Consider the following 25646-nt stretch of genomic DNA (forward strand, 5'->3'; position numbering starts at 1 on the left):
AAAGATGAATGTGCAAGCATCTCTGACCACATTGATATCCCTCCTGGCATATACCGAAGTGCTAGAGCTGGTACAGAGGTAGCTCTATTTTTATGAACTTCCACACTGATTTTGTAGCGGCTGCACCAGTTTATACTCTCTCTAGCAATACATAAAAGTTCCCTTTCCCTGCATCTTCACCAGCATTTCTTGTTTTGTTACCATTTTTGATGATAGCTGTTCCTACTGGAATGAGATGAAATATCAGTTTCATTGGCCTTTTTAGATGGCTAAGGATGTGATCAGATTTTCATATGTTCATCAGTCATCTGTGCCTTGTTGCTTATGAACTTTGTGATCATTTCATTAGCCAATTTATTGCTTAGGCTGTCTGGAGTTCTTTATTCGAGATTTAATTCTCCATCAAATGTATAGCAAAAAAAAATTCTCCTGTTATGTACACCACGTTTTTCACTTGTTTCCTTTGTTGCACAGGAAAAAAATTAAACAATTTTTTCAATCATGTTTGTTAGTTCTGGGTATTATTATTTCCTGAACTGTTGGTTTAGGGGGTCCTTGCCTGTGCTCGCATCTTCAAGAGTCTTCCTACACTTTCTTCTAACAGCTTCAAGATTTTCTGGTCTTGAGTTAAAAGGCAAACCAGAACAGTAGCATTTTTTTGTGGAACACTTTGGCATCACAGGATCCAGCAGTGACTATATATGGGCTTGGGCAATTTTAGTAAGTTTATTACTGTTTGAATCCCATTGGCTTGTTATAGGTTGGCTTAAGTTGCACACGTTCTCTTAGTTTAATTTTGCTAGGTCATATGTGTCAAGAAATTTACCTGTTTCTTCTTTTCAAATTTATTGGAATACAGGTTTTTTTTTGTTTTTTTTGTTTTTTTTTTTTTTTTTTTTTTTGGTTTTTTCGAGACAGGGTTTCTCTGTGTAGCTTTGCGCCTTTCCTGGAACTCGCTTTGGAGACCAGGCTGGCCTCGAACTCACAGAGATCCGCCTGGCTCTGCCTCCCGAGTGCTGGGATTAAAGGCGTGCGCCACCACCGCCCGGCGGAATACAGGTTTTAAAAGCTTATTCTAAAAATCTCTGAGTTTTGTTAAAAGTCTGTGATAATGTCTGCCTTTTCATCTCTAGTTTTAGTCTATCTATCATCTATCATCTATCTATCTATGATAGTCATCAACTATCTCATCTAGCTTGGCTAAGAGCTTATGAATCTTGTTTTGTCTTTAAGATTAATTTTAATTTCAATTATATGAATGTGTCTTTGGAAATGAATGGGAGTGTGATATGAGTGCAAGTGCCCATGGAGGTCAGATGCGTCAGATCCCAGGGACAGAGTTATAGATGGTTGTGAGTCACCTGACACAGGTGTAAGGAACCCAGGGGGCCTCTTGCAAAAGCAGTACCTGCTCCTTACCAGTCTCGCTTATCTTTTCAGAGAAACAACATAATATTTCACTGATTCTTCATATTGTTCACTTCTTTCCATCTGCTTATTTGAGGTTTCACCTGTTCATTTTCTTTAAGGCAGTGAAATGCATCATTATTTGTGATTGCTGTTTTTTTTAAGTAGGCATTTTTAGCTATAAAATTCCCCTCAAACTACTTTCATTGTGTCCCAGTGCCAGGAGCCATCCCTGGTGGTAGATGGGTCCTGCAGAGTGTGTAAGGAGTTGGTGGGGGAAGGAAGTGAGCCAGGCCATGGTGGTCAGAAGAATCTTGCAGTGTGACTGACTAGCAGTCAGAGTATTTCTTTATTTATACAGAATTTAGTAAGCGGGGATACATTCATGATGTTCCAAAACATAGATCATATCACTTTTGTTTTTGGACAAGTTTCACTTTCTTTTGCTCATCTTTTAGTCATCATTAATAAACTATGACAGAACAGAAATGTCATTTCCAATCATTTTCCCTCAAGTTTTGACATCACTAATAAACAAAGTTATCATTCTTACTCGTTAACCCCATAACCCAATTTTTGAGAATCTAGAGGCATATGACAGCCTATTCTCAGGCTGGTAGCTTTGGTTGCTTCAAGGACACTAGACCAAAACAAAAATCTTCAACCACCTTGGGCATTTTGCCATGTCTCAACAGTGTATTATTAACTCTTAGCGGTCAGAATGCCCAGGAAAAATCCTCAGGCCAAAGATGCTGCAGTTATTATTCAAATTCTGACATAATACAATCAATGTTCACATTTATATCTTTATAGAATTTGTCTATATGTCTAATTCTGGCATTCTGTTGTTCCTTGGTAATATGACATTACAGTGGCTCTGCATGAGCTAACTTTTCAAAGAGAGGCAGGTCCTGACACCTCATACTTTTATCATCTTTCCACTCCATACTTTGCTCATCAATATGTCTCTATGTAGGGCAGAGTTGTATGCCACATAATTGTCTGAGTGTACCATGGGAAGAGGCTTGTAATCTGAACTGTGGCCAACTCCTCTAGCCCACCAAATCTTGTTGACCTTTTTAAGCTTACTTTGTTTTGAATATCTTGTTCCTGTGTAAGTACAGGGACAGATGTTTCAAGAATGTCTCATAGCCTCATGAAGGACCTCTGACTTCTTTATGTGTCACAACCTCCAAGGCGTAAGGAAGACCTTCAAGTAGATAAGGATATCTCCCTCAAAGCAGGAGGAATAGTATGTTCAGGGCTTTCCTGGGGAAGCTTAGAAGCAGCATTCCTGGGAGAAGGCATAAATGATTCATAAGGAATTTTCCATCAATCCAATATCCCCAAATTGTACAAATATTAAAAGTGCCCCAAGTATGCAGCAGGTGGAGATGAGAACCAAAGGTGGCGTGGCAGCCATCATGTGGCTCAGCTTTGCTGGATCTTTGTCAAGCAGCTGTGCTGGCTTTATGACTTCTGCCATTCCATTCAGATATGGCTGTGCCACCCCAGATTCTGTCATGTTTCCTTCTATGTGATTCTTGGTATTTTTACATGTCCCCCCGATCTCTGATGACTTGCTCATTATTCAGGGATATGTTGTTCAATCTCCATAACTTTGTACTTTCTATAATTTTCCAGCTGTTGGTTTCTAGTTTGAGTCTGTTGTCATCAGATAGATTATAAGAAATCATTTAAACTCTTTTATTCAGCTAGACATACTAGAAAGTCCTGTGGGTCACTGAGAAAAATGTGTTTTCTTCAGTATTTGGGTAGAATATTCTGCAGATGTTTGTAAAGTCCATTTGACTTATACTAACATTTAAACCTGATGTTTCCTGACTGTTTTTTTTTTGGGGGGGGGGGGGTGTCTGGTGAGAGTATGGTGTTGTAGACAATCACTATTGTTCTGTTGATGTCAGCCTGTGCCTTTCATCTGGTTGTGTTGTTTTGTGTCTGGGTGTGCTGATGTCCGACGCACATATATCTGGGATTGTAATGTCTTCCTAGTGGACTATGGCCTTAATTAATATGAAGTGACCTTCTTATCTTTTTTGACTAGTTTTTAAGTTTGTTTTTTCAGGTGTCATAGTAGCTTTGCTTGCTTGTTGACTAGTCCATTTGCTCAGATTTCTTTTTGTTTTGTTTTGTTTTTTGTTTTTGTTTTTGTTTTTGTTTGTTTTTTCAAGACAAGCTTTCTCTGTGTAGCTTTGGTGCCTTTCCTGGAACTCACTTTGTAGCCCAGGCTGGCCTTACACTCACAGAGATCCCCCTGCCTCTGCCTCCTGAGTGCTGGGATTAAAGGCGTGCGCCACCACCGCCCAGCTGGAATTCTTTTTTCAACCCTTCCATGTTTAGATGTTCATCTTTGTCAGTAAGATGTGTTTCTTGCAGCCAACAAATAGATAGGTTCCATGTTTAAGATCAATCTGCTACACTGTGTCTTTTGATTGGAGAATTGAGACTACTGACATCCAGAGTTATTATTGAAAGGTGTATTAAATTCTATTTTTGTAGTATTTGGTGCTTTCTATTCCTTAATTGAGTATTATTGTTCTAGTGTGGCTTATTCTTTCCTGTGGCTTCATGGATGTGTTTATCTTTCTCTTCATTGTGGTATCTGTGCTGCTGGTGTGTGGCCATAAGTTTATTGTTGGAAGATTTTCTTTCCTCTTTAATTTTGAGGGATATCTTTGCTGGATATAGTAATCTGGTTTGGCAACTGTCTCTCACAGCTGAAAATACTTTGTTCCATGCTCTCTTGGCATTTGGAGTTTCTATTGAAAATTTGATCTTACTCTGATGTGTTCTGTTTTTAAAAATGATTCTGTGTTTCTCACTTGCAGCTTTCAATATTATTTCCTTGTTCTGTGTACTTAGTGTTTTAACTATATTATGATGTGGAGAGATTCTTTTCTGATCTAGTGTATTTGGAATATTAAATGTCTCCTGTATCAAGAGGGGGTCCTCTTTCTCTAGATTTGGAAATTGCTCCATTCTGATTTTATTGAATATGTTTTTCTCTGACTTAGCTTGAACTCTTCTATGCTCCTGAACTATAGAGGTTTTTTCCCGTGGTGTCCCATAAATGGTGTATGTTCTGTTCACGTATTATTGTTGCTTTATTACAGACATTGTCTGGCTGCTCTAAGTTATCTGTATTGCCTTTAGGCCATGTTGTTCACTTGATACACTCTATTGGAAGGGCTTTCCTCTGAATTTTTAAATTCATCTTATTAAGGTTTTCATTTCTAAAATTTCAGTTTGACTTTTTTTTTTTTTTACTATTTTTATTGAATTCCCTTTCACATTTTCTATTGGCATCCTCATTTCATTCAGATTTTTTAATTCTCTTTTAATTCATTCAGGAATTTATTCATGTACTCTTTGAGCTCATTGAATATTCTTATAATTATTATTTTAAATTCTTTGGGATTTCATTTAATTCACATTCATTGGAACTTATTATTGTGGTTTGGTAATTTTGGGAGGAGTCATGTTGTGATTTTTTTTATGTTTCTATTGTTACTTCAATTGGATTTGAGCATCTGGGATTAGGTCATTGGTTGTTTTTTGTTTGTTTGTTTTTTAATCACCTGTATTTTTTTCAGTTAAAATATTTCCCCCATTCAAGTGGGACTAGGGTGTAGTAGGGTTAGTTGTTGTTTCTCCAACTCTAGACTCAGTGGCTAAACTCTCAGCCCACACACTCAGGGGACCAGGCACAATCTCTATTATTACTCCAAGAGTAGACTTCTAACTGCAGAAGTAACCACAACTGATAAGTAGGCCTGCTATGAAAATACAGTAAGAATGAATTTAAAAAATCACCTTTTTAATTCCAATAACTTCAGGACAATAAAGGATCAAAGACAGCATAGTGTGACTTAGGTATTAGCTATTAAGAGTAGGAATGGAAGGAAATAGGAAGTTGAGTAACTGAAGTAAAATTAGCTATTAGCATTAAAACAATAAAGAAAAATGGGGAGAAAGCTAAATGGGACCAATAAAGAAGAGAAGAAATGAAATAGTTACAGTCAAAGGTGGAATAGAAATAAAAAAGAGTTAAAAAAATGTAACCACTCAACCTGAAGCAATTGAATCACCAGAAGGCCAAGGCATGGAAAGTGCCTGTGTACTTTGGGAGAATAATGCAATACAAAGTGGTCTATGAAATTAAATGTAGGTACTAAGTAACCTCTGTCCCTGTGTGGTCACTTGTCTCGGTACAAGTCTAGACTGTCTCGATAAAACCACATGTGTGTATTCAGGTACAGACTGTATTTATGTGGTCACGCACACGTTCAGGGGTGCAGAGTATTCACTGTGGTCCACACGGACGCAGGATGTCTATGCCATCACTCTCCAGGGTGGACTCCATCCCTGCATTGTTGGTTGTGTTTCTTTGACAGTTTAACCTGGTCTCCTCTCGTAACAGCTGGACCTTTGTGTTGTTAGGTTTCCTGGGTTGATCCTTGTATCATTTGTCCCCCAACCAGAGGTGTGGTTTTAGGGTAGGCAGGAATGCAATAATGAGAGGAGGTCTCTGAGTACTAGAAAGGGCTATTTGTGAACTCTCCATTGGCAAACACACTAGCACTTTTATCACTGTTCTGCAGAACTAGTAAGTCTCACTCTTGTCTAAGGCTCAGACCACATCTCAACACTAGAGGTATTCTACAACATGCCAGAACCCAGATTAGTCCCCTGATACTGCCCGGCTCCTCAGGGTCTGCTCTACTGGGAGGGGCTTTGCCGATACAGACATCCTGTCGCTGCTCCCATCAATCCCCAAGAAAGATCCCAGCACTCATGGTACCCGATACTGTGTTAGACCCAGGGTTCCTGTCTGGTTAGACTGCAGATCTGCTCAGTAATTCTACCACTGGTGTACTTTTTGAGTCTCTGGGTTTCGGGGTGGGGGGGGTGGAGGTGAGGGTGGGGTTTTGCTTTCTTTTAAACTGTGGCCTCCCCCCTCCCACTCCTCTGTGTGTGTGTGTGTGTGTGTGTGTGTGTGTGTGTGTGTGTGTGTGTGTACAGGTAACCATGCACTTACTTGTGGAGGCCAGAGGACAAGTTCAGCTGTGGTTCCTTGGTTGCCATCTGCCTTATTTCTTATGACAGGGTCTCTCACTGGCCTGGAATTCACCAGGTACATGAGGCAGACCAGGTGGCAGGCCCCAGGGTTCTGTCTGTCTCTACCTCCCAGGTTCTGGGATTGCAAGTACTGGCCACAACACCCAGCCTTTTTGTAACTTGGGTTTTGGGTTTTTGAACTCAGGACCTTGTACTTGCAAAGCAAGTACTTTACCAATTGATCTATCTTTCCAGCTAATGTTCCATTGCTGACAGCAAAGTTTTCATCATGACATTGGACAATGAAGGGCTTGGGCCACTTTAATTTGCTCTTCTAGCTCTTGTGCCATTCTGCTGCTTTTGTTTACTTGCTGGTTGACTTGGTTTATTTTGAGACAGTGTTTCACTATGCAGCCCAGGGTGCCCTTGAAACCGTGGTCTTTCTGCTTCAGTGTCTAGAGTGCTAGGCTATACCACTGTCTAAATGACGTAATATGCAGAATCGTTTTTTGATTCTAATGAGATTGCAGTGGTTTTGCAGTGTGCTTTATAACCTTAGAATTACACTCTTTCCGCTATTGTCCTTACAGATACAGCCCAGCCAACTGCCTGGAGAACAAGACCCAATCTCACATGTGTATCTAGAAGTCGTGTCAAAGCATTTTTCAAAATCGAAAAAAATGCCAATAACCTATGACAATGGATTTCTCTTCATCCACACAGACAAACCTGTTTACACTCCAGACCAGTCAGGTAGCGGGCAAAGCGCTTCCTCGTGGGGAAACTGATGCGGTATTTTAGCCCTTTTGACACATGGAATTGAGTGGAGACTGATTTTCACCCTGAAAAAAAAATAACAAGATCAAAACCAGCCCTCAGTTCCTAACGACTTTTATAGTTTTCAAATAGCATTTGATTTTTAATTTATAAAGAAATTTCTAAATAGATTGAAAAATCCAAAATTACATCTGCTGTATTATCAGTTATTTCCAAGTAGATAAAAAAAGCTTCCCAAACATTGTAAAATGTTGTTAGAACTTACTCATTAAATAAATAGATTTTATTTCAAATAAAATTTAGACAAAGGAGAAATATTTATGACAGAGCCATGTTCATAACAAATGCAGAGTCGGGACTGAATTCTCAACTGGGAAACAACACCCAACAAGGGGAGACCAGATGTCTCAGAAGGGATAAACAACACCATGGGAATGTGTGGATACTAATATTCAAAGGCCGTTTGTCTATGAAAGTGTCTGTTAAAACAATGCCATCTGTTACAGAGGGAAGGGCCTAGAGCCTGTGGTTGAGGAAAGCCCTGATTTACCTCATAAAATTCCTTCATCTCCTTCTCGCCATCATTGACTCTGAAGAGACAATCTGTAAGAGACGTGTTTGTGGAAAGAGAAAGCAATGAGATTTCATTAATAATACTGATGGGGAAGGACAGAAAAAGGGAGAGAGGATCAGCGAGCTTCATTGAAAAGCATTACATAGTATGCTAATGCTGATGGTGATTGGTGGTGTCAACGGTGATGTCAACGGTGATGTCAACGGTGACGTGGAGTAGAGAGCCTGCTATGGTTGGCTCAGGCAGGAAAAGGCTAGAGAGAGTGAGGATGTCACTACCAGATCAGTGTGAGCTCTTGACGGAGAGAAGATGACTGGGGGGGCGGGTGACTGGAGAGAGAGATGGTTCGGCACTGGCAGTCATACGTTGGCTCACAACTGTCTGTAACTCTGGTCCCAAGGGATCCATCGCCCCCTTCTGACCTCTGCAGGCACAGCATGCACACATACATTCAGGCAAAACACCCACACACCTAAAAATTTTTGAAGGCTGAAAAAAAAAAGGTGTTGATGGCTTTTTAAAAGAAAAACCATAGTCTCTACCCATACAGATTGGGTCTTTTTCACCTTAATCATACCTAGAAACAAGTATAACTTCACCTTGCCCTCCTACCACAGAGGATGCTTTGGGAAATGGGTACCATTCACACTACCTACCACATCTGGTCATCAGACTTGTATAGCAAGTAAGCAGTCTAGATCCCGGAGCCCAGGACCCTCTTGGCTGTTAGAGCTTCCCTTGGGAGTGGCCTTATTTTTTCCTATCAGGATTTGTCTGATAAGAAGATAAGGTGCTTTCACTGAATCTAGTCATAAAGGAAAATGAAAGAACTTCTTACAGATGTTTCTCCTTTGGGGACAGGTAGCAAACTAGAGTAGCTTGAATGCAGTCTCTGGAGCCATATTAACTGGGCTCAAATCTAAGTATGGGCTATTCCTGACTATGTGATCATGTGTGAATTAGACTCTCACAGCCCCATTCCTCATCTGATAAAAAAAGATAATAATACAATTCCCCTCATAGAACTGTACCAATTACTGATGTAGGTGGGTCCTTCCCATGATGGGGGAGGTGATACCCATGGGCAAATGGCCATGATTTTGTAAGAGCAGGGTAGCTAGCCAGGAAGAACAAGCCAGTATGCAGTGTTCCTCCGTGGCCCCTTCAGTTCCTGCCTCCAGGTTCCTGCCTGGAGTTCCTGCCCTGACTTTGCTCAATAATGGAGTGTGACCTGAGAATTGTAAGCTGAAATAAACTCTCCCCCCAACCCAAGTTGCTTTTGGTCATAGTATTTTACCCCTGTTGGATTTTGTAAGTAGAATACATACTGTCTGAACCAAATTTCCAGTTTTCCATTAACTCTGATAAAGACAACATCTGATACTCTCATTTAACTATATGGTAGCTACTTGATAAATAGTACAGATACAAATTATTTTACACTATGGATGTGTTCCCAAAGATTGTCTACAAATATATATATAAAACTGTATGTTAAATTCAATACAAGTAACTCCTTAAATGAATCTCAGAGGATTCTCTTTCTTTTGAATATATATTTTCATTTATGGATTGTGCATATAGCCTTTTAAATGAAAATCCTCTCATTAAGGATGGTTGTGAAAAATTTAAAAACCATAGGGCCTAAATCTGTAATCCCAGCTACATGAGAGGCTGAGGCAGGAAGATTATGAGTTCAAGGACAGAATAGGCTTCAGGGTGAGTTCAAGGCCAGACTAACCAATTTTTAGTGAAATTCTGACTGAAAATAAAATGTGAAAGAATAAAGTAAATAAATAAACAAAATATTGAAATGTGCTTGTTTGTCGGAGCTTCTGATGATGTCACATGTTTTCACAGTGAAAATCAGAGTCTATTCGCTGAATGACGACTTGAAGCCAGCCAAAAGGGAGACTATCTTAACTTTCATAGTAAGTATTTTATTTCTGTAAATAACACTTTAACGTTTTTATTGAGGCATATCCCTCCACAATCCCATCCTCACACTACACTAAATCATTTGATGTCATAAAAACAGTTATTAAATGCTTAGCGTGAATGTGCATTATAGATTTACATCTGTATGGCAGACACATAGAAAGCCCAGACAAGCTAACTTAACACTGGGAAGGATAGTGATCTAAACCATCGAAATCCATCCTCTGTACTACTTACTTTTTAAGAGCATGCCCATCAAGAAGTAATTGACAGGGCTGGAGAGCTAGCTCATTAGTTAAGAGCACTTGTTGTTCTTGCCAAGGACCCAGGTTCAATTCCCAGCACCCACATAGAGGCTCACCACTCCCTCAGACACCAGACACACATGTGGTACACAGACAGACATGCAGGCGAAACATTTATACACAAAAAATAATAAAATAAATCTAAGAAAGAATCACTTGACTGTCTGTGATATGTAAAACCTTTATTTGTTTGGTTTTACTTATTTTTAAGGAACTTAGATTTTAGTGACTAATATACTAATATGCTCAGCATTTACCAGCCACTAAACTGACAGATCATATACAGCAGATGATGTGAAACCAATTCCATGGTTTTCCCTATCATAGATTTATAATCAATTCCCAGAGACATTTCTGTGGGGAAATGATTACTGCAATTGGTCAGCTGCTCACTTATTAACAGGGGTTGTCTTACAAACGACGTATAGGCACCTTTTCCCATTCTCAAACAAATTTAGAATGCACATTAAAGGAGTGTGTATTAGAGAACAAAACTTACTAGAGTATATGCCAAAATGTGCATTAATGACTCAAGGATTCTGGAGGAAAACACAGTATGAGTGAGCCTGAGGGGTGATACATTCCTTCTCTGGAATGGAAAAGGTAAGGAAAACCTTGAGTTAGGTCATAATGAAAGGAACTGTCGTGGGTTCTTTGAAATAATGAAAGCTGTCCCTGTAGGAATTAGCATGAGTTAATCTATGGAAGCAGGAAAAAATTAATGTCTTAGTTAGGGTTTCTATTGCTGTGATGAAACATCATGACCAAAGCAACTTGAGGAGGAAAGAGTTTGTTTGGCTTACACTTCCACATCATGGTCCATCACTGAAGAAAGTCAGGACAGGAACTCAACAGAGCAGGAACCTGGAGGCAGGAGCTGATGCAGAGGTCATGAAGGGGTGCTGCCTACTGGCTTGCTCATCATGGCTTGCTCAGCCTGCTTTCTTATAGAACCCAGAACCACCTGTCCAGGGATGGCACCACCCATAATGGGCTGGGCCCTTGCACATCCATCATTAATTAAGAAAACGCCCTATGGGCTTGCCTACAGCCAGATCTTATGGAGGTGTTTTCTCAGTTTTGGCTCCCTCCTCTCTGATGACTCTAGCTTGTATCAAGTTGACATAAAACTAGCCAGCACAATGAGACTAGTGTAGACACAAACAAGCATAGTAAATAATTGGCTGACTGACAAAGCCTGGGAGAGATGTCAGCTCCAATGTTCTTATTTCTACTGGAGAGTAAGGGGTGAAGGGACATGGATTCTTTGTCCTTCTTGGCTGTAACTGAACTTGGGTGAAGCTGAATCCTGGAACCACATGCAAAAGAAACGGATGCCAGTCATCGGTGAAAGAGCTTCCTGGGTGTGGGGAGCCGAGCCCAGAGCCACAAGGAAGAAGGATGTAGGAAGCACCCTGAGCAAAGAATTTGAGAAAGGTTCATCATGAATGATGATGGGATGAAGAACAGCCAGGAAGATACTTACCTGTAAATCTGTGAGGATCATTCTTATTCAAACAGGCCTTTGTAAGTTTTCCAACTTGTTGAGTTTTTAAGTTAAGACTCACCAGGAACTCCATGAATAGCTCCAAAGTCGCTGACCCAAAAACAATGCCATTTATGGAGAAGATTTATGAGAACTTTCAATATGTGTAACTATTCTAAGGGTTGTATCAGGGCTAAAGTGTGTGTGCGTGTGCGCGTGCGTGCATGCGTGCGTGTATGCGTGTGTATGCGTGTGTATGCGTGTGTGTGTGTGTGTGTGTGTGTGTGTGTGTGTGTGTGTGTGTGTGTGTGATGGTTTGTTAATCCCAAAGATCAGAGGAAAAAGACCACCAACCCAAATCACCATGGCCATATTAATCAAAGAAAGCAATTAATTAAAACAAGCTTTTGTATTCATGTACCCAGGCTACCTGGATATGAGGAAGACAAGGCTTTTATAGCTCGCTGGTAGGAGGTTTCTAAATGGGGGATTTGGGGGGCAAAATAGTCAGGGTTATAGGAGCAGAACATAAGCACAACAAATTAGTCCTAACGACCTCCTGGAACAAAGACATGGTTATATTGTGGGCATAGCAAGGGAGTCATAGGTGACCATAGAACCTTTGGCAACAAAGGTAGGGTTGCAAGATGGCTATAAACAACTTTTTGAAACAGAAATGATTGTCATTCCTGGAATAGGCAGTTCAGAACCATTTGTTGTTAAGGTTATAGGTGGGGTATAGCCCAATCCTTGAGAAACAGAGATTTAATCATAAACAGGAATGAACCTAGTTTGTCTTTACATAAGATGGCTTTTAAACCTAAGATAGAGGCAGGCTGGTTCTTCAGTTTAACAGAAGAAAAGTTTTTTTAAAACACCAAATGAGGAGTTTTGCTTTCATCCAGTATGTTATTAAAGCCTTTTTTGAGGCGGAGTCTCACTGTGTAGCCCAGGCTGGCCTTGAGTTCACAATCTTCCTTTCCCTCCCACTGGAGTGACAGGTGTGGACCTGTCTGGGCTTGCGTTTCTCTTAATGTACAGTGTAGACAGTGAAGAGAGATGGGGAGGATCTAAACAGTGGGAGGGACCCGTGAACCATGGCTACCTTTCATAATCTTTGATAGAATTTCGTCCTCATGAAGGCTGATGCCTGTTTGGGAAATGTTTTTTGCAGATCAAAGATTATATTGCAGTCAGTAACTTTAAATGTGGTGTCTGTGCTTTGAAAGCTGCTAGGGTTTCACTGTGTCTTCCTAAAGTACATGTGGTAAAGCTTAATTCTCAGTGTGGCAATGTTGAGGAGTAGGGGTGGGGGCAGGAGGACCTTACCCTTGTGAATGAATTCCAGGCGTTCCCATGGGACTGAGTGCCTGGAACAGTGGCTGGAACTGAAAGGCTCTTGCAGAATCTGCTCACTAGTCCACTTTCTAACCTGAGCTGAAGGACAGACATCCCTACCTACCCAATGCCATTGCCATGCTCTTGGACTTAACAGCCTCCAAAGCCACAAGCCTAAATAAATCTCCATCTCTTGTAAATTGCCTGTCACAGATACTCTTTTATAACCACAGAAAGTGAACTAAGGTACGGATGTCTGTTTCTATTCAAAGGACCCCGAAGGATCAGAAGTTGACATTATAGAAGAAAATGATTATACCGGAATTATCTCTTTTCCTGACTTCAAGATTCCATCTAATCCTAAGTAAGTAAAAAATATTTGTTATTAAACAAATTTTCTCTAAAAAGCACATCTGGAACTTCTGGGGAAGGAGATACACAATCAAACAGAGCCACCTAGTGTTGGCAGAGCGCCACAGATGTGAACTTGGAGAGTCTTCAGTCTGGTGAGGCTGCTTCCTGCTACGGAAAGAAAAACATTCTCACTGCTGGAATCCAGCATAGCCCACCGCCATCCCAGATACCCAGGAGACTGAGGCGGAGGATCCCAGGGATTCACTGTCGGCTTGGGAAACAGATCTCTCTCTCTCTCTCTCTCTCTCTCTCTCTCTCTCTCTCTCTCTCTCTCTCTCACACACACACACACACACACACACACTTTCAATGTGATACACATTTAGCTACCACGTATCTGTATATTTGAATCACATTGGAAGTGAGCAGTGCAATATAACGCAAATCCTAAATGGTCTTTAATGAAAACCTGGAGCCAGATATGGGGTAAACGCTGAAAGATCAGAGAGACAAAGGAACAAGCCACAGCTACTTCTCACCTCGCCAACTCCATGAATCCTCTGACTGAATGTTTCTGAACCCCCAGCCAAAATGGGTCTAGCCAAAAAGGGCTTTCAGCCCAAAAGGGCTTTAGTTCCTGTCTCCTCATGCCATATATACCTATCTCTGCCCAGCCATATTACTTCCTTTCTAGTGTTGGGATTAGAGGCATGTGTGCTTCCCAGATACTGGTAGCAAAGGCATGAGATCTCAAGTGCTGGGATTAAAGGCATGTGACTCCCAAGTACTGGGATTAAAGGTGTGGCCACCACTGCCTGGCTCTGTTACTCTCCTAGACTGAATCAATCTCATGTAATCCAGGGTGGCTTTGAACTCACAGAGATCCAGATGGATCTCTGCCTCCCGAGTGCTAGGATTAAAGGTGTGTGCCACCACTGCCTGGCCTCTCTGTTGAATCTAGTGGCTTGTTCTGTTCTCTGATCTTCAGGCAGATTTATTGGGGTCCACAGTCCATCACCACATGCATTACAGAGATGGAGACTCCATCCTTGCTTCCAAGGGAGAGCAGTGTAGCACATATAAGACAAGAGCATCTCCAAACAGGAACCACTGAACACCAGCCAACCGTTCTACGGTCCTTTCCCCCATGCTCTCTGAAAAGGAGTTTAGAGTAGATGCATTATTCTAAGGTTTTGATATTGAAACTGGGGAGTTTCAATACATTGGATAATTTTTAAGTTGTGTAGTCTCTTGAAAATATCCTGTGCTCTATAGGACAGGATTGAGCTGTCACTGCTATCATTTCTCAAATGTGTGCCATTTGCCCCAGGCAGGTTACGCATCCCTAGGCGACTGCTGACTCCTATCTCGCCACCTCCAAACCTTTGCACGCGTCTCCTCTGCTTTGAGCATGCTTCACCTTGTCTCCCATGCTGCGCTTCACCTCATCGTCAGGGCAAAAGTTAGCCTTTGCTAAGACACTGTCCCTGGGTGTGCTCTAACACAACTCCCCCTCTTATTTTCTTTGTGATCCTTATCTCCACGTCTTTATTTATTTTCTTGTTTCTTGAGTTTTGCTGTTTGCTTGTTTTTGAGGCAGGATCTCACTGTTCCTCAGGTTGGCCTGGAATTCATTCTCCACCCCAAGCCCTGGTAATCCTCCTGTCTCAGTCCCCTGCCAGTGCTGGGATGACAGGCAGGACCTCCCTACCTGCCACACTCTCGCCTTGTAGTTTCCAGTTGATTGGGAACTCCCTTAGGGCAAGCCCTTGCCTGGACTGCTTGTTGTGTCTCAGCAGTCATTAGGAGAGGTATCTGATAGCTATCCTTTGAACTGATGCTGCTGCTCATGGTAATATACACAATACGGACATCGACAGTATATTTTTGTTTCACAAATGAGGCTAAGTGACTTGGTCTCATCCAACATGCTAGTATAGAGAAACATTAGGATTTAGACATACATGGAATAATGTGAAGACTGTGATTCGTGTTTTCCATTTTTTATTCTTTGTTGCTTAATCTAGTACTCAGTAAATATTTTAGGATGGAGGTTATTAGCCAAGTAAGTCATTTTCCTTTTTAGATAAGCCATACTTCATTTCCAATGATTATTTATGTGAGGCATAAACTTCGTCATCCATATAACTTTGGACTGTGCATCACATGCTTCTAGAGACATCATTATGGATTTTCTAATATATTATAGATTGTAATGTCATATTAGCATCATTAAACTCAAGGATTAAGTAAATTCTGAAGTTATTATCAGCCCTTTAAATCAAACACAATGACTTATTAAGATAAAATACATGGAAAAATAATACAATATGTGGGAACCTAATTAATAAATAATTTCTATTATCAAAAGAAAAATACTCAATTATTGCTGTTTATTGCTTTAAAATCTCCCACAAAATATTTACTTAGGCTACATATGTCTATATGTATTCTAACATCTATAAATAGGAATTAATTAAATTCCCTATGGCAAAATTAGAACTATTTAATGACATTTATGCTTTTAAATATTTTGCTTCCACAGATATGGTGTATGGACAATTAAAGCTAAATATAAGAAGGACTTTTCAACGACTGGAACCGCATACTTTGAAATTAAAGAATATGGTAAACTTTAATATTATTATCAAAACTAAGAGGGTTATTGCAGTGCCTTTGGAATACCAGCAGGGGTGCAGGCAGAGAGACCATAATGATGGCAGGGGTGAGGGCAGAGAGATAGTAATGATGGCAGGGATGAGGGCAGAGAGATAGTAATGACGGCAGGGGTGAGGGCAGAGAGACAGTAATGGTGCTTTGAACGACTAGCACTGAGTTCTTGATTGTGCTATCAACCTTATGAAGCCAACCAGTCCTCCTTCATGACAGAGTTGGGAGCAATGTGATCCCTCAAGGTGCTTGGCTTGTTAAAGTCTTTTCTAGAATTATAGTCTTAGGATAAACAAATAATTAGTTAATATTAGATAAAGTGAGTAGAGTCTGATAAGATACATTTAGAAATTGAACATACTCATATTTTGAGATCAGCCATATCATTGGATAATAATGTGACTATTTCTCCATTTCTTGTAGTAGTTTACCCAAGTTGCTATGTGCTATGTGATCAATTAGCAATCAAACAACCCTCCACAGACATGCTAGCACCAGAGCTTAGAACATTAAATACTGGATGTATTTTATCTACTAATGAAAGAGAGATGCTAAATAAACCCTCACTTTCCTTTCCTATTTTCTTTTTTTTTTTTTTTTTTTTTTTTTGGTTTTTCCAGACAGGGTTTCTCTGTGTAGCTTTGCGCCTCTCCTGGAACTCACTTGGTAGTCCAGGCTGGCCTCGAACTCGCAGAGATCCGCCTGGCTCTGCCTCCCGAGTGCTGGGATTAAAGGCGTGCACCACCACCGCCCGGCTCCTTTCCTATTTTCAATTTAATAAACACTCATTAAATAAACACTATGTTTAAGACTTACAAGAAAGATAAGAGGAAGAAAAAGAGACACAGACCCAGAGACAGAGAAGCAGAGAGACAGAAACAAAGAAAGTCCTTCTGTTTTTAAGAATCTTCCACTCCACCAGAGGAAATTGTCCATAATACACACTATAATCAAAATATAAACCAAGTGATTTGGTACATCAAGCCTGGATTCACTCTGATTTGGAGAGAGGGAGAGCTTATCAGAAAAATCATTGTTGTTGTTGTTGTTTGTTGTTGTTGATGATGGGGATAATGATGATGATGATGATGATGGTGATGATGATGATGATGATGGTGGTGATGATGATGATGATGATGATGGTGGTGATGATGATGATGATGATGGTGGTGGTGATGATGATGATGGGGATGCTTTATTAGTGCTACCTGTTGTCCAGCTAGAAAGTCTGGCTGCCTGCCGTGCTTCAGAGGTCAAATGGTAACACCATCTCTTCATTTCTGTTTCCAGTCTTGCCACGTTTCTCTGTTTCAATAGAGCCAGAAGGTAACTTCATTGGCTATAAGAACTTTAAGAGGTTTGAAATCACTGTAAAAGCCAGGTAAGAACATGCCTTTCTCAGGTTAGCTACATTAAGTTCTGGTTCTTGCTTTCAGAGTTGTGCTAAAGAGACCTGTGACTTACTGTGTTCCATAACTTTGGGGATGGACTGAGACATCACACTGACTGCTCTATTTATCCATCCTGACCTCATCTTAAAAGGCAGAAAAAATGGCCTCAAGATTGAAGCTCAGTGTGTGCATTCATCAGTTGCCTGTCTCAGCTAGGGTTTCTGTTGCTGTGAAGAGACACCATGACCACAGCAACTCTTAGAAAGGAAAGCATTTCATTGGGGTGGCTCGCTTACAGTTTCAGAGGTTCAGTCTGTTATCATCTGGGCGGGGAACATGATGGCATACAGATCAACATGGTGCTGGAGCTGAGAGTCCTACATCTTGCAGGCAACAGGAAGTCAACTGAGACACTGGGCAGTATCCATAGCATAGGAAACCTCAAAGCCCATCCCCATAGTGGCACACTTTCTCCAACAAGGCCATACCCACTCCAACAAAGCTACACCTCCTAATAGAGCCACTCTCTATGAGATCATGGGGACAATTCCATTCAAACCACCATACAGCCCAATTTAGGGCATGCAGACTAATAAGGCTTCACTTATTATCTCGTCTCTAAGATGATATTTCAATTAATTCTTTGAAAATCATACATGTGCATACCATGTCTACAATATTTTTAATCATACTTACCCCCAACCTTTCTCAATGCTCTGGACAAACTGGAAAGACAAATCCCACTTCTGCTTTCTGGACAGCCACATGCTCCTGTCTCTATGAATTCCACCCTCCTTCCTTGCCACAGTGGATACTGCCTTTTTAAGTCATGAAGCCTTAAACTACTTTTTCCTCCCCTGGTGGCCCAGAGGTCAATGTGTTGATCAGGCTGACCTTAAACTCAGAATACTAGGATAAAAAGCCACATTTTTCTTGCTGTGGCCTTCTAAAGGTGAACTACAATAGTGGGTGGAAGTATACCATGTGCCTTCTATAATTTTAAATTGTTAGATATTTTTATCCGAGTCATCTGTTATACGATGTTAGGGAAACAACTTTCTGGTCTCACTTGACAGATATTTTTATAATAAAGTGGTCCCTGAAGCTGAAGTGTACGTCTTCTTTGGGTTGAGAGAAGACATCAAAGAGGACCAGAAGGAGATGATGCGGAGAGCAATGCAAGTCACCACGGTAAGTCATTTGCTAAGACCTCAAGACTGCTGAGGGAGGAGTCACTGCGAGTCCTCCCGCCCGATCCCACATTCTGTACGGGTATGGGCAGTGAGGTCAGATAAATCCCCCTTCCAAACCCCAGTGCAAGCTGGCTATGGACATGGGCCGTACCAGCAATCCCTGGGCGGGACTGAGAGACCCCACCTCAACAAGTGAAGTGGAAGAGCAATCCAGCATGATACTTGAGTCAACCTTCACGTACACATGCACCCACCCTCGCCTGTACATTCACACATATACAAAAAAAGTGTATACACATGTTCATACAGCAAACACAATATAACACACATGTGTGCAAAATGGGAACAAAGGAAATAAACGCATGGCCCTTTCTTTGGCACCAGCCTCCCCGTCAACTAATACCATGCCATCTCGTCCCTCCTCAATTTTGCTAGTTCCTTTTGCCTCCGACTTCGCTCCTTCCCTCCAGGCCTTCCTGTGTTCACTGAGCTGATTCCTTCTCATTATTTTTCAACACTGGAGCCTTTTCTTTGGTCCAAGCCCCTGGCCACCCGAACACAGTTAGCCGGCCATTCTATGTGTTCCTGTTAATCCCAACAGCGAGAATAAGACCACTACCACAATTTGAGCCAAATTTGAAGCAAGCTTGATTTTTATTGGTGTGCACCCAGGAGCTGGCCAGTGACTGCCTCTAAGTCTTGTTAAAGAGAACAACCCGGAATCCATCTCTCGGGCCCCTTTAAAGAAGTAAAATCATGAATAGTTTTATAGAAGGGAGACAATGGGACAATAAGGAAATACAAAAAAAAACCTTAAAAATAAAAACATAGTGTGGTCACCTGCCCTGTGATTAGGGAGTGGTTAGGAAGGGTCAGGGAGGGTCAGGGTATTCTACAGAACAAACCAAGCTCGGGTTGGGAAAGGTCAGGTTCCAGGAAAGAGAGAGCAGCTCAACTCGCACAGTAAGTAGAAACTTATTTTTAAAAATACCGCAGAATGGTTCCTGCCTTCAAAATGGAGTCAGGCAGGTTCCTCACCCCCAGGCCTCAGGTCTCATTAAAGCGTATTTTATGCTTTCTTCAGTGTGGCTTTCAACTGAGGGGGGCAGGGGTGGGGGGCATTTAACCCAATGGGACGTTTAACAATGCCCAGAATCATTTTTGATTGTTCAAAACTGAGGCTGCTTTCTGGCATTGAGCAGCTGGAGGCAGGGATGCCTCTTCAGTACACAGGACCCACACAATGTGCAGGCACTGTGCTACCATCTTTCAATATGGCACCCACACAATGTGTAGATATCGGTGAAATCTGTCCAGGTTTAAGGGCTGACTGTTACAGGAACTGAGCCCTATTCCCTTTTCTCTTATTTAATGTTCTCTACACACACTTAGACGACATGAGGTCTTGTCTCTTTTGTATACATTTGCACACTCATTTATTTTGCATTTTGCATGATCAAGCATTTAGCTTCTGTTTTTGAAAAGACGGCCTTATTTATTCAATATGTAAATTAAGAATCTTTAAAATCAAGATTCCACTTTAGGCACTGAGATTTGAAGGAAATAAAGACAAGGGATGTAGCTCAATGATAAGGCTCATGCTTATCATGCATAAGGTTCAATCCCCAGCATCAATCAATCAAGCTAAATCAAACAAAAATGCCTGCTTCCAGGTCAAACCATTTTCAAATAAGAATGAAATCAAAAACAAAACATAAGAAAAATAATATTTTTTCATAATTCAATAATATAATTAGTGATTAAATAATACGATAAAAACAAATCTCACATTTCTTTACATATTGTATTCTATATTATCAACTGGTACCCAAAAGACCGTGTGACCAAAACCCTTCCACATCTATAATTCTGCACAAACTCATTAGAAAACAGCATTCTGGCTGTCACTGTGGGCTCAGTCACTCACTTTACTTGTGACAATAATATGTGGCTTCTGTAATTTGCCCTCAACTTAGAGGCTAGCAAAAGCAGACTTGGAAGTTTTCCTTCTGTGCTCACTATTTCGACTCTTCCTTTGCTCCTTTTGAAAAGCTGGTCAATGGAGTTGCTCACGTCACATTTGATTCTGAGACAGCAGCTAAAGAACTGTCATACGAAAGTCTAGAAGAGCTAAATGACAAGTACCTTTATGTTGCTGTAACGGTCACAGAAACTTCCGGTAAGTGTGTGTGTGTGTGTGTGTGTGTGTGTGTGTGTGTGTGTGTGTGTACAACATTCTTTTGGTATAGATTTAGACATCATATCAGTGGTGTAAGTGATCTCTACAGTTCCTCTGTATTTTATTTTCTTTCATAGTTAAATTTGACCTTTCCTTTTTATGCCATTGAAAATGGGTAGTGCTCTGCTCTTCCGCAGCCCCCGACTCCCCGTCATCAGAAGCACAAAAGCAGATTAACATGCGCCAGTAGTTCTACAGCTGTTTTACTTGTGCATCTGGCACGCTGTCTCACCTTCCTAGAGCCAAAATAAAAATGAGTTATGCGTGTAAAACTGTTTACTAAGGTATGAAGTAAGTGCAAATCACCGTCGTCATCCTCGTCATCCTGGCCTCCTTCCCTGCGTTGCCTGTGTAACCACAGTATTGATCTCACATGGTTATGCTGAGGCTCAAATAGCCATTTCCCCCAGAGCACCTAAAGAGCGCCGGTCACACACCTAAAGGCCCTGGAGCGCTAGTTTCTCCCACTCCTCCTCTCCCAGCTTCTTCACAGCATCATCCTTCCATGTCTTTAGCATGTTTAATTTACTTATGGCCTGCGGCTCTCAAATCCCCTCCAATGGTTGTTGTTCAGGGACAGGCTCTCACTACGTAGCACAGGCTACCCTCAAACCTACAGCAATCCTACTGTCTCAGTCTCCTAATTGCTGGGATTACTAGCATGTGTCCTTACACCTTGGCTCTCATGGCTTTTAATAGCTATTAATTACTACTCAAAGCAGAGTCAAACTGTCTTCTAGTATGTGTTTATAACTACTGTGGTTTTATATTTCAGGTTCACATCAAAGCCCCAACTGACTCTGAATAAGTAATTTAACCACACTAAATCCAACCTTTTTCTTTAAAATAATAATCTTCAGTGATTCTAAGGCACCCTTCACCCACTGAAATTTGTCCTTCTCTGGTAGCAGAATAGAGAATTGAAATAATTAGGTTATTGACTACCATGCATTGCTGGAGGCCCAGGAGCTGCTAAGGATGCTGGTGACATCACACTCTGTAACCTGACTTTTGCTTTCAACATGATAGTAATGTGTCTTTCTCACATTTGTTCCTCAATTTGCTTCAAATAAACTCAATTTAAGCAATAGTTATGAGATATTCAAAATGTGTTTGTAAATGTACAGGATCACACATAGGAGTTAAGTGTCAATGTCACACTCACGTGGCTTACAAATTAGTATCAGATGTGCAAAAAGGCAGTTAACCAGGGACCTGCACAAGAATCCCACATGTGCTCTAAGCAAAGAGCCCCAAAGACCACCAAGAGACCAAATCCAGTGCAAAAGCAAAGACTCTTTTTATTGCGAGTTAACTCAGGACTCTCCATCCATCCGACACAGCAGCAGAGCAGGAGAGACCCCGAGTAGCATTGGGGCAGGGTTTTAAAGTAAGGGGCGGGGTGCTGGGGTCTACAGACTTCATAGGAATAGACTCAGGATTGGTTTATGCAAGTGGCAATCATGTTAGTAACATTTAATTGGCTAGGGTTAGTCAGGGGTTACAGTTATCCATTTTTGGGCAGGTCTGGACAAGTCCCAGGCTTTGTCCTTGAGCTGCCGTGGAGGCTGGCCGACCTAACACGTACTGACTGTGGGGGCTGACTCAGTGGCCAGGCTCTGTCCTTGACTCATGCACGTAGCTCTAAGTTGGTGAGGGGTCCTAGACAGTAAACAACTGCCTGAACCTTGAGCAGGCAGAGTACGGCAGAAAGGGAGCTACTACAAGGACTATGTCTTTTGTTCATAGCCCTCCCAGAGACTGCTTGCTCAAGTCTCAGGAAACTGAAATGGAGGCCTGATCTCTGAGAGAAGACTGAGCAGCCTGTTATGGCATCTGCTTGGTCCTTTCATAAGGAGGCAGGCTTCTGGATGATTGGACTGTAACCAGCAACAGAGTCATAAAGATAACTGGTCTTGAAGAAAAGGTGGGAGTTGGTGGTAGATGGGGTAGAGCAGGGTTCCCTCCATAAAGACTCCAGAGAAAGAAGGGCAGGGAGTAAAGCCTGCTCCTCGAGGACCGCACTGTCTGATCTGGCAGCAAGGGAGAGATAGGGATGGAATGCTAGAAAGCAGGCTGAGGAAACTAGAGGGTTTGTATTATCCTTAATATTATTTCATTTTAAGCTGCAGGGTAGTCCTAATGTGCTCTTCAAGCAGGCCTTTCTCGGTATCCAGGTGTCTGGTTCTTCTCCACTCCCTCCACCTGTTGAGGCTCAACCTCTGGGTTCCGGCTGTCTCCCTGATCCTTTGAACACATTCAACTGAACCTCCAGCCACTGCTGAAAGGCACTATTGTCCTTCAAATCCCCCAGTCAGCTGCAGCCTGACTTCCATGGGGACATCTTACAGGGAGCTGCTACATAGGCTTCAGAAGCCCCTGCTTCTTGTCCACATTCAGGAAGCACACCCCAGTTACAGTTGGCCAGTGAATGAAGGCAGGAATGGGTTGAGGGGATGAATAAGTCTGTGGCACACAGACCAGTCAGGCATCCTACAGACCACCATCAGCTTTCCGGAAACTCTAACACAGCGCCTGCTGCCTTTGTAGGTGGATTTTCAGAAGAGGCAGAAGTCCCTGGCATCAAATATGTCCTCTTTCCCTACATGCTGAATTTGGTTGCCACTCCTCTTTTCTTGAAGCCTGGGATTCCATTTTCCATCAAGGTAGGTGGGGCTGAAGGAGGCGGAGAGGAACGAAAGCATGTCAGAGCTGTTCTGATTTGAGACACGATGGGATTGTTTTGCACACAGGTCCAGGTTAAGGATTCACTTGAGCAGTTGGTAGGAGAGATCCCAGTAATTCTGACGGCACAGACAGTCGATGTGAATCAAGAAACATCAGACCTGGAACCCAAGAGAAGCATCACTCGTACCACTGATGGAGTAGCTTCGTTTGTGGTGAATCTGCCATCTGAAGTGACCGCACTCAAGTTTTCCGTGAGCTAAATGTTCTTGCTGTATTTCCCAGCATAGTGTGTGCTTCTGACTGTGTGGTTTGGCTGGTGTTCAGACCAGTGTGGCTGATTTTATCCATGAGTCCAGAGAATAATTCCATAGTTTTTCACCCAAAATGAAAGGAGTACCCGAAACAATTTGCTAATGTAGTGTGAATGGTCCTGGGAGGTGGAAGGGGGAGGCTGTCGATTTTTTTTTGGGGGGGGGGGTTTGGAAATTAACTATTTCCTTTTATACCAAAAAGATTACATCAGAATTCAGAAGAGTCAGAGTAGGCACAACAGTGGAGACCAATGATCAGAAAAAACGCTTCCAACACACGTGTATTTCATCTTTTCAGGGTCACTCGGGGGTCAGATGTGACCCTCTTTCCCCTGGACATTAACTACTCAAATTAGAGCTCATTTCACTGTCTTCTCTCCCAGAAAATGTGTTTAAGTTCCCAAATAAAACCCGAGTGGGCTGATAACCGGGGTCACTGGCCGAAGCTTACGTTCACTGGCATCTATGGAGCTTTATTAGGATAACTCCAGCGCATGAGCTAGGAACCCTCCCCGTGCCTGAAAGCGGGTATCGCCGCCCCCTGAGTTTATGAGCACTCCCGTGTTTCGGCTTCCCACTGAAACTGGGTCAGACAGCCACTGTGATATGCATTCGTAACTCCTGTACTCCAGTCCAGGCGAGTTACAGCCGCCTCTCTGTCATCCTCCAGATCATCTCCTCCCCTAGAAGTCTCCCGTTCATTAGGCTATTTCAGGAAGTGCGCCCATTCCTGCCTTGGAACGTCCTTTTCTTGGCTTCACCTGGCTCCTCCACACAGCCCATCTTCCCCTCAGTATTTTCCATAGACTTCCTAAAGTTACTTGATACCACAACTGTACAAACACTGGAGTAATCTACATGGTTCTTCTCTTCAGCAACCGGCACAGGGAAATTTAAGAATCTGAAAAATCAAAAGATTTAAAAAATATATTTTACAGAAACTGTTACACACAGTCCATGTGGGCTTTCGAAATTTTCCTTTCCAGGTCAAAACTGATGCCCCGGAACTTCCAGAAGAGTATCAAGCCAGCAAAGAGTATCAAGCAATCGCATACTCATCTCTCAGCCAAAGTTACATTTATATTGCTTGGACAGAAAACTACAAGCCCATGCTTGTGGGAGAATTTCTGAATATTATTGTTACCCCCAAGAGTCCATATATTGACAAAATAACTCACTATAATTACTTGGTAAGTACAATGATGAGAGATCCCCACCCAATCCCCAACCCAGAACATTGTCCTTTTGACAGACAAGTATGGTAATGACTTTCACATTTGTATTCCCAAGCATGATCAAACACGTCATCTACAGCTTTTCAAAACACAGAGGCATGGCATGAATCTCATGATTTCAAAGAGAGACAGAGAGGTGACCAGACAAAACACCCACGAAGTTGAGAGGGAAGATTGTGATTTGAGCTGAGGAGTCCTGGTTTTCCTATCCAGTGATTCCATCCAAGACAGACGATCTCATTACGCCGCCTCATTCCATTTCACAGCCAACGATTACTTATCTATACCTAATTCAAGTATGTGTGTTTCTCTGACATGACAGGGAACTCAGGTCCTGCTGGTAAGAATTGAGTCACATTCTCCTGTTTCTAGATGTGTTAGCTAAGCTGGTACAGCCTCAGAAAGAAGGGTCAAAACATGCCTACCAGTTGCTGAGGAGATGGACAACTTCGTCCAGTGCCCCAGGGCAAACAGGTGGTGATTTTTCCAACAATGCACTCTACTTACTCAACTGTTGGGTTTTGTTTTTTTACGTCAACAAGAAAAGGAGGTTTTAGTAAACTTAAGATTTCAAGCAGGCCTCGTTTCAGATAGTGCTCTCTAATTTCCTGTTACGTGGTTCTGAACTAAAATCAGTATGGCACTCACAGCTGGCTCCTGA

General features: G+C 41.8%; 1 protein-coding gene across 2 annotated transcripts in view; it reads left to right on the forward strand.

Moving 5' to 3' along the window:
• The window catches only part of LOC128101160 (complement C5), a 107635-nt gene that overhangs the window by 15229 nt on the left and 66760 nt on the right, over nt 1–25646 (forward strand). For both annotated transcript variants that reach the window (XM_052724016.1, XM_052724015.1), the window contains exons 3-12: nt 7077–7239; nt 9698–9768; nt 13177–13268; nt 15804–15886; nt 17219–17309; nt 18396–18510; nt 20565–20691; nt 23302–23417; nt 23505–23690; nt 24737–24940. In XM_052724016.1, the coding sequence (XP_052579976.1) occupies nt 7077–7239; nt 9698–9768; nt 13177–13268; nt 15804–15886; nt 17219–17309; nt 18396–18510; nt 20565–20691; nt 23302–23417; nt 23505–23690; nt 24737–24940 (1248 nt within the window). The remainder of the gene's footprint in view (nt 1–7076; nt 7240–9697; nt 9769–13176; nt 13269–15803; nt 15887–17218; nt 17310–18395; nt 18511–20564; nt 20692–23301; nt 23418–23504; nt 23691–24736; nt 24941–25646) is intronic.

The sequence above is a fragment of the Peromyscus californicus genome, unplaced genomic scaffold (assembly GCF_007827085.1).
Source record: "Peromyscus californicus insignis strain IS unplaced genomic scaffold, ASM782708v3 Scaffold_7__1_contigs__length_154581171, whole genome shotgun sequence".
Lineage (NCBI taxonomy): Eukaryota > Metazoa > Chordata > Mammalia > Rodentia > Cricetidae > Peromyscus > Peromyscus californicus.